This window comes from Mercurialis annua, linkage group LG2, assembly GCF_937616625.2.
Source record: "Mercurialis annua linkage group LG2, ddMerAnnu1.2, whole genome shotgun sequence".
NCBI lineage: Eukaryota > Viridiplantae > Streptophyta > Magnoliopsida > Malpighiales > Euphorbiaceae > Mercurialis > Mercurialis annua.
Window position 1 is genome coordinate 4,177,331 of NC_065571.1, and position 10,466 is coordinate 4,187,796.

The following is a 10,466-nucleotide window of genomic DNA, read 5'->3' on the forward strand; positions in this document are numbered from 1 at the left end:
TGAGGGTTATTTTTGAGCCTCGAAATACATTAAGGGGTCGCAAGAGCTTCGGTGGTTACAATAGGGTCATATTTGAGCCTTTTCCCAAATTTCAATTTGGCTTACGTTGAAGTCTTCTAATACAAATCAAAATGCAATATGCTTACCGAATTCAAATGGTATTTTATAGTAATAATAGTTAAACGAATGTACAATTATTAGATTAATTGATTAACAAATTACCATAAAGCCATAACTTAAAGAATCATTAAAGGAGGGCGATTCGGTAAATGTGCCTGTCCCCCCCCCCCATCCGTGCTTTTATATATAGTATATATATATATATATATATATATATATATATATATATATATATATATATATATATATATATATATACTAATTTATTTATTATTTAAAATTTATATACATTTATAAAAATTCTAATCAAAAAATTATTAAATTAAATAATTAATCATACTCTAATTAGTGTAAAAGAATTGGATGGTTATTACCGATTTGTTTATTTTTAATTTTATAATTTTTATATTTAAAGAGGTTTAGTTATATTTTTATTTTTAAAAGTAAATCAAATTGGATTGACTTTTGATTTTTAGTTGAACCGACCGGGTCCGTTCGACTCAAAAAAAACACCATTATAGTATACTCTTCAATTTTGGCGCCATTTTTGCCCACCCTTAAGCTCTTTTATTTATAATCTGCTAATTGATATAGGGTTTGATAGTATCTCTCGCCTGTGATAATTTCCCGCGCGAGTCAGACTTTATAGTCTTCAATTTTAGCGGCATTAAAAAAATTAAAATTATAAGAAAGAACACCGCCCTTTGGCCGTCACTTCAGTGCAACCAGGTTCCTTTTTCTTTTTCATTTTGATCATTTATTTATCTGCCTTCTAGGTGTTTGTTTAAATTACTGAATGAAATCCTATCAAATTGATTTGGACGATGTTTATATATCTTCTTTTATTTAATTAATTGTTTTGTTCTATTATTGATTTCTGAATTAGGAATTCTAGGTTATGTTCAAACTATTTTGTAATATATAATCCGTTTATTTTTTTGGCTGTTAGATATGTCTGTAAACAATGATAATGAAGTGGGCAGTGACCAGAAAAGAACTATGAATGTGATTCTTATTCTATTGCTATCCATGACCATGATGATGACGAGGTACACTGTTACGGCTGTGGTAATAGTGATGATGATGGTAGTGACGATGAAGACGGTTGGGGAACTGCTTCAGATGATTCTGAGACGGGAAGCGTTAACAATTATCATATTGATTTTGAAGAAAAACAATCTTACAGGGCTCTTGCAATGGTAGCCAGTATGGAAGATGTTTTACCTCTGGAGGGTCTTTCTGTTCGAATTTTACGCAAACTTATTGGAATTGAGCCTACGGATGATGGCGGTGATTCGGGTGAACTAAGTATTGCTGCTCTTCAAGCCGAGTGTTTAAACATTTACGGTGAGGAGAGAGTAAGAGCTAAAAACGCGTTGAGAGATTTGGATGGTCAAATTACCCTTTCAATTGATGTGTTGAGATGTCCAGCAGCTGGTGTGTATTTGTGTTTGACTGCCCACTTCATTGCTGTTGACTGGAATTTGAGAAACTGGGTCATCTGTTTTAAGCCTGTCTTCAAGACATTTGATGATGATTATTTGTATGGAACTGTTATGAAGTGTATTACTGACTGGGACATTGGCAATAAAGTATCGGGTATTATTGTGGACAGCTCTTGGTTTGACGATGAATGTGTTGGCGAAGTCAAAGATTTGGTGCAGAAAAAGAGAGAGCTCCCACTTGGCCCTGAAATGTTTCGATTGCATTGTTGTGCTGATCTTTTTAAGTTAATGGTGCAGGATGCGTTCAAGGGGATATCTGAAATAATGCATAGGGTTGATGAATATATGAATTTCGGAAGACCAGCATATATGTGGAACACTGTGTATACTAATCTGAAGGAGGCTTTAGAGTATGAGGCTAAGGGAGAATGGAATAAAAACGAGTATGAGATTTTTGAAAAACTTAATTCTGATGAGTGGAAAAAGGTTGAAGAAATTTGTAAGCTATTGCATAGCTTGCATAATGCGGCAAAAGCCATCTTTGAAGCAAAACAACCTACTGCACATATCTGTCTCCGTGATCTTCAAGAGGTTCATGCTAGCTTAGTTAAGGCATCAATTGTTTCAGACGATTTCATTAGCCCTATAGCTAGGAAAATGCTCGAGAGGCTCGACAAGTATTTGAAGAACATGTTCTTGATTTTAGCAATTGCTACAGTTATGGATCCTCAATGCAAAATGAAGTACTTAGAATTCTCTTTCGCAGGACATGGCGCAAATGATGGAATCTTTGATTCGACAAATGTCCCAACCACAATTCAAAGTCTTTATGATGATTATTCGACTAATTTGCTTCAAACAAGCAAACGTAAGGCTGATTCCATTTCTCGCGACCCTGATAGTGGTTGTGATGACAATTCTGATTTGCTACAGAAATACGAGCAGTCTGCTAAAGATGATAATAGGCCTCTCAAATCAGAGCTAGATTTATACTTAGAAGAGGGTGTGTTACCTTGGAGCCAGAATTTTGATATATTGGGTTGGTGGAGAGGTGAACGCCCGAAATATCCTGTTCTGTCGAGGTTGGCACGCTACTTATTGTGCACACCTGTTTCCGTGGTGACTTCACAAGACGCATATTTCACAGTCGAGAGAGAAATCGGTGGACGTTTGGCTTCTTTAGAATCTGATGTGATGAATGCAGTGATGTGCTCTCGGAGCTGGTGTCCTCCTGATATCAAGTTCAAGATTTGTTCTCTCATAGGAGATGCAGCACTTTTTAACTTCTGAATCAAAAAAAATTGTAGAAAGAATTAGACTTTTTATATGCACAGCACTGCCATGGGGACTTGACATTTCAACGATTGTAATGGCAAGTGGGCGTATCTGCTGAAGCTGAATATGGCATTTCAGGTTTAATTTTGTTTTCATAGTGATAGTTTTTGCTAATGTTAATGCCGCCAATTCAAATTCTATCTTCTTTTTGAGACTTAAATCTATGCTATGTTTGTTGAAATTATTTTTCTCTTTTTTCAATATCTAGAAAATTAAAAGTAATTATTGTTTTAGTAAATCTTTTTAATTATCTTCTACAAAATGTTTGCTAAATAAGTAAAAATTTATTATGCTTTTGAAAATATTTTTGTGAAAATGACTAACACATCAATACATTATTATTTGTCAGCAGTGATATTTGAGTTTGGCTCGAGTTGAAACTCGCACGAGTAATTCAAGTTTGAACTCGATTAAATTTCTTTACATTGATCTCGATTAATATATGAATATTCCGCCTCGTTTATGCTCCTACTAGCAGCATCGATCTTCATGTATGACATAATTATTTGATTAAAATTATACATTATTATAAAATCACTTGGTTCATCATTTTATTGAATCTTAGGTTGCATGTTACTTATAGCGGTTGATGAATAAATTCAAATCAACGTTTTTAAGCACCGTGTGCCGCTCATTTCATCCTTGAGATATTAATAAGTCTATCTCTATTCCAGAAGTTAAATACTTTTGGAAGCTGATAAAATTGTATTATTAGTAAAAATGGTCTTCAATTATACTATATCAAAAAGAGAAATCATACAAGTGAAGCTTGAAAGTAATGTTTTAAGAACCGGTATGGATTGGCCGGTTCAACCTATTCGACTATGATTGAATTTCAGTCTAGTTTGATTTTTTTTTAAATACAATTCAATATCTTCGAACCAAGAAAATACTGCAAAAATCAGAAATTATTTAACGGATTAAACTATAAAAATCATTTAGTTTTTATTTAATAGTTAAAATATGATCTATTAATTAGTTTTTGATTTTTTAATTTATTTGCTTGTTATAATCTCACACATACACACATGCACGCACACGTGCGTGTGTGTATATATATCTATGTCTATACTATATATAAAAGCACGGATGGGGGGGACGGACAAATTTACTGAATAATCCTTTTCAGTTTACTACTAAATAAATGTTTTATAGTCATTAACTAATTAGTTATTTAATTAATCACTATCATAATTAAAGTTCTAATTAGAATAGGTAGCTAAATAATCTCCAATTTAGTTTTAATTATAAGTTATAAATAAAGATAGCTAAATTCTTGTAAAACTCAAAATCTAACTATTAGTTTCATTACGTTTTATATTTTAAAACAAATGTTTACCATTATGGTTTCCTATTTATAATAGATATACATAATCCGTTATAAAGGTTTTTAGTGAGTTGTGGTTTAATGATTAGAAGTTTGCCTCCTTCTACAGTTCAAAGTCTTACAAATAAATTTTTCATTGCATATCTTAACTTTGATCTCTTTCTTAAAAAAAATATTTTCAATTTGCTCATTAATTCTTTTTAATTAACTAATATATAACTTATAATAAAACTAAAGATGACATCAGGTGTAGTTTATTTCAAGGAAAATTTAGTTTTATATTAATATGTGTATTTATGAGTTTTCAATTTACGGAAATTATATATTTAATTTTATTATTCTCATTTTCAATTATTCTTATTATAAAATAAAGATAAAAATTTAGTTATATATTATTAAATTAATTTTATGTCGATTATAATTAAAATTAATTAATATAATTGTAATATATTTAATTAATACATAAAGCGATGAGTTATACTACGAGCCACGTGCATAGCACGTAACGCGAAACTAGTATATAGAAAGGGTATATACATATTCTTTAGGCCAAATGTCTTAAAAAGGCCAAATCTTTTATAAAAGTTTCATAAAAGTCCTGACTTTTCAATTTTGTCGATTTTGGCCAAAAACAAATTATTTGGTTTCAATTGTGGCCAACTCTCAATTTGATTTCAATTTGCCTATGTGGAGCCTATGTGACGCCTATGTGGCATGCCAAATATTGAAAGGTCAGGACTTTTGTGAAACCAAATAATCCATTTTTGGCCAAAATCGACAAAAGTGAAAGGTCATGACTTTTGTGAAACCAAATAATCAATTTTTGCCAAAATCGACAAAATTAAAAGGTCAGGACTTTGTGAAACTTTTGTGAAAAATTTGGCCTTTTTACAACATTTGGTCTATTCTTTATGTTAGATAAGTATCTTTATGTTACATAAGTATTTTTATTTTTTTTATCGAACTTGCTGAATTCGTACACCATTTGGGTTTAAAATAATATTTGTAAAAATGGGAATGAATTTATTTAATAATTCATTTGATAATAAACATGGTCAATTTTATAAAAGTTAAATACAATTGTACTATTTAAAAAAAAAATTATTTGAAATCAAATACTATATCTTTAGTCTATTACTCTAGAGTGTTTATTGTCACATCAATATGTATGATCGATCCACACAACATTTATTTCCTCAGTCAATTCTTCCATTCATTAATTGGTAGACTGAAAGAATGAAACAAAAACACAAGTAATTACTAGAAACCCTTGAGTATTACAATAAATAGGATTAGGACATCATTTTCTTGAGGAGCAAAAAAAAAAGAACTAACGAAAATAACGTTCAGTGATGGAAACCATTCACAGGTTTACTCGAATCCGGTTGCTGTTTATTTTATTTTTTAAAGAACGTAAAATTTATAGAAATACAAGACTCAGATAGAGGTTGAGTAATTTTTAAATGGCCAAATGTTATAAAAAGGCCAAACCTTTCACAAAAATTTCACAAAAATCCTGATTTTTCAATTTTGCCGATTTTGGCCAAAAACAGATTATTTGGTTTCAATTGTGGCCAACTCTCAATTTGATTTCAATTTACCTATGTGGCGCCTATTTGGCATGCATATATACTGAAAGGTTAGGACTTTTCTGAAACCAAATAATCCATTTTTGGCCAAAATCGACAAAATTGAAAGTTCAGGACTTTTGTGAAACCAAATAATCAGTTTTTGACCAAAATTGATAAAATTGAAAGGTCAGGAATTTTGTGAAACTTTTATAAAAGGTCTGGCTTTTTTACGATATTTGGCCTTTTTAAATAGACTAAATAGTCTACATGTTATTTAGTCCGAACTAAATAGAAATTATGATTTTTTTTATAATTAGGGGAGAAGAGAATGCTTGTTAGAGGAATCGATTCAAAGTTTAGCAAATTGCCGCCAGCACTTATACTATTTAAGCTATATTTCATTGATAAAAAAAACCTATATAATTAAATTAAAATTAAAGGTGCAACATATGTAAAGATATGTAATGAAATGGCTGACAGAAAAAGCATAACCTACCAACAAAATAACAAATGGGTTCCTCTTCTTCAGTTTTGGCTCCTTCTCTAACCGACATCCTATAATTTTCCAATTAATTTTAATTATTTTACATCAAAACTGCAATTCATTTATATGATTATTTTTGTCATTAATCCTCTTCATATGAACCCGTGACACTCTCCCGTGAACTCTTACCTTACACGTGTCCCTTTCTATCGTCTTTGTCATCTTAACCTTTCATGTGAATTCATGTTGGAACTTGATTTTGCTTCATGACATCACATCCACATGTTCATCTTGTTAACCAATAATATGAGATCACTGGTCCACTTCATGCCGAAAAACCAGCTAGCCACTAATAAAGCGCGTGCTGGAGCGTGTACTTAGCCACCTGGCGCTGCAAAACACCACAAATATTTGTAATTGAAAGAAAATTGTGAAAATCCAAAGCTTAATATACCCGTGAGAGATCACACGTGACAGATTAAGACAAACTAAATAGCGTATAGCCGACGTGCATGGAATGGAATCATTTTTTTTTATATTTATATTCTACTTGAACAATGTATTATTAGTTGTTGGTGCATTTTATTTGGCTGCACATTAATTTTAGGATGCAACAAAATCATATTCTTCTGATCTAGGCTTGGAGGGAGACGGAAAGCTGCTAGAAGGGAGATAGAGAAATTTAGAGTAAAATCCTTTCTTTTTTCAGTTCCGTGAAGTGAAATTGTATCGTATTTTTACATTAAAAGTAGATTGATTGTGCAACGAATCACAATTTTCTTCCCAAACTCAAAGAAAAACCACCTTAAATAAGAGTACAACCCTTAATTTTTGGATGCAAGGCAAAGGTTTTTACCACTAGAATGTGCAAGCGAAATTATATCATATATCACTTCGTTAGAGAAGTTGCCGAACTACTACGATCTGTAGATTCTCCTCCATATATATGTATATATCCAATTCTAACGGAAATAGAAGCAAGTCACTTCAATCTTTACTTGTAGTTGTACTTATTTTAGTTTTAACTTATATAGCGATCAGACTTTCTATAAATATACGCCAAACACAATGTTCCTAGTTGAAATAAAAATTCTAAACAAATTTGTTGGTATTTAAATTTGTTTGTCCATAAAAATTGACCCGAACTTATTTGACCATAATTTTGCATTGAAAAGTGTAAAAATATTTAAATGAAAAGTTAAAATTGGATGAGAACTTATACTTATTTTAGACATTTTTCGTTCAGGACATCTTTTAATTGCTTCTTTACATAAGTTAAAATTACATAACTAAGTACTAACTCAATTTTTTTTAAATCACAATAACACTACAACAAAAATGATCTATTGTATCATGCAACAAATGTTACTTAATGCTAAAAAAACATTATTTAAAGTTTATACCAACATTTTTCACAAATGTCACTAAAATGTTACATTAGCCGGTGTCGTTAGGTGTTTAAATGACATTTAATACAAATGTTTGTAGCCATCTATAGTGTCATTTAAAATATTTATTGTGACATATATTAAATATTATTATCACTATCTATAGTAATATTCATTAAATGTTACAACAATTATTATTGAACGAACTATTTTTTATTTATATTTTATGAAATGTTAGTTACTGAAAGGTAAAAAGATTGATGTGTTTCAATAGAGTAAGCTAACAATATTTAATAGACAACATCATATGTAGCAAAATTAATTGATAATATAAAGGATGGTGAAAATATAAGAATTTTTATTGAAAAAATATTTGAAACTTGGTGCAAAAAATCAATCAAATTTATAGAATCTTTAAGAGATAACTGTCCATAATGATTTTAATTCATTTCTACATGAAATAACAGCTTATAACCTAAACACAACTTATAGCTGAACTAAATAAATAGATTATAAACTCTTCTTCAAGGATCAATGGTTTTAATGTACCATGTAAAAATAATTTGTTATCCTGGCATTTGTATATATACAGTTAAACTGATAATTTAATAATGTTTTGTATAAAAAAGAGAAAAATAATAATAATAATGGATGATCTCGTGAATGATATAATTGTAATGTTGGAGTGGAGGAGCTAGGCTTCTTTTCTGAAAATTATATGGCTAGAAATAAAGTAGGGTAAATTACAAATGATGAGGAGTCACGAGAGCAGTCTATCTACATTTACACCACTAAAATATGCAACACCTACCTCTCTCTCTTTTATTTTTGTCATAATAAATAAATCCATAAACAGAAGAAGAATAAGAATTTATGTACATTATTATTGTTATTATTGGTGATGTAATAGCTAACTATGGTTTTAAAAGAAATTGACAATGAGTAATTTCATTTTCAATGTGAAAACTATAATAGATTAAGGATTTGGAAAAGCATATGGAGATTTTTTTATTTGTCTTCTCTCTCCACGTAGGACAATTCATATATGAAATTAAAAAAGAGCCGAAATAAGACGTTAGTTATGAATAATAAATTTAGTCATTTGAAAATTGTCAAGTATTTTAACTTTTTTTTATTTGAACCTTCATATGCTTACCGTAGTAGCAACAGCACATGTACTATCTTGTACAGGTGAACCTGAGAAAAGAAAGAAACAAAAAATATTACCACAATTAAACAAATTTATATTACATTCATCTAGATCATGAAGTTTGTAAATTTATATTACATTCATCTAGATCATGAAGTTTTTTTTTTCCGTCAACTAACTAATTGACAGAGAAAATTTGACAGAAAGCTCTAATCCGGGGAAAACAAATTTCTTATTAGACTTATGCGTATGAAGATTTTTTTTATCTGTCTTCCTCTCCACGTAGGATAATTCAGATATGAAATTAAAAAGGAGCGGAAATAAGACGTTAGATATAAATAATAAATTTAGTCATTTAAAAAATTCAACTATTTGATTTTTTTATTTGAACCTTTTAAAAATAAAATTTTAACACAATCTTGATAAATATAAATTAATCGTAGCTAGTTGCTCAAATTTTTCAAAAAAGTACAAAATACTTCTTTATATTTATGACCGAATTTTTACTACCAAAATTGATGTTTTTTTAAAGAAAAGGTAGAAACAAATTATTTTTAAGTTATTATGCATGGAGAATAAGTAACTATTAATAAATTGGTGATGTAATAGGTAGATAATAAGTGATATCTCCATCCAAAATTGATAGAATTATTTGATTAGTTTTTTTCCTTAAAATTATACTAACTACCTAAAATATTCTTATGAATTGATTAATTAATTCATTATATCAATGCACTTTCATCAAATAGAGATTTAAAATGATTCATAAAATGCACATAAACGTATTTTTTAATATTGAAATTATTACAAAATAATATATTAATTAATATTATTCTCAAAGCCATAATCAATTTAATTAGTTGACTGAAATTAATTCAATCAAATATATTTAATTAATTAATTTCTAAAAATTAAAACAAACTTATAATTTATAACATCCAAAAGGTATATTAATTAGTGTTTGAATAGAATTAATAAGGAGATGAAGGTTTATGTGTTCTTTCTGTAATATGGAAATTGCTACAATGTGGCTCTCTTCATATATGCACTCCCTGCCTTATAAGTTATAACAATGTGTCCAAAATTGATTCTTGCTTGCATCTATCATATGCTTGAGTTACTACCTAATTATATATATGTTCGTGCCCACTCGGCCTCTCTTTCGCCTTTAAAAAGAATCAGCCACACTAGCTAGTGAGTAATGTAATTGGTCAATGCATTAATTAAGGTTGTTTTTGTAGAGATATGTGTATACAAAGACCTGCCTTTTTTTTTATAAGGAGGGACCATGCATCACTAAGCCAAAGAACCCTAGTCTTTTTTATGTAATCAGCAATTGATTTTAATAGAAAAAAACGGTAATTGATGTCGTCTCTATTGATCGGATGTTTAAATTATTATATCGTAACATACAATTTTTAGGCTAACAGATTAGCAATGTAAAAAAGTCGTCGTTAAAAAACCAGTCTTGTAATGACGGTTTTCTGATGGAAACTGTTGACGGTCACATTACATCGATAATTTGTCGGTGGTATTATATGACAATTTGTCCAAATTCTTTTGCCGACGGTAATCTGTCAATAAAATTATTATAAAAAATGGACGCCTACTTGGCGCAATATTCCCGACAATATTATTTTTTGATA

General features: G+C 29.7%; 1 protein-coding gene across 1 annotated transcript; it reads left to right on the plus strand.

Moving 5' to 3' along the window:
- The first annotated feature begins 619 nt into the window (after positions 1 to 619).
- Positions 620 to 3,081, plus strand: LOC126666877 (zinc finger BED domain-containing protein RICESLEEPER 2-like). Its single transcript, XM_050359766.2, has 2 exons — positions 620 to 849; positions 1,070 to 3,081. The coding sequence occupies exon 2, from the start codon at positions 1,317 to 1,319 to the stop codon at positions 2,853 to 2,855; it is 1,539 nt and encodes a 512-aa protein (XP_050215723.1). The 5' UTR covers positions 620 to 849; positions 1,070 to 1,316; the 3' UTR covers positions 2,856 to 3,081.
- Positions 3,082 to 10,466: the final 7,385 nt, after the last annotated feature.

Bases quoted from the DNA above. Each gene is read 5' to 3' on its own strand.
- LOC126666877 (XM_050359766.2), top strand. From the start codon at position 1,317: ATGGTAGCCAGTATGGAAGATGTTTTACCTCTGGAGGGTCTTTCTGTT.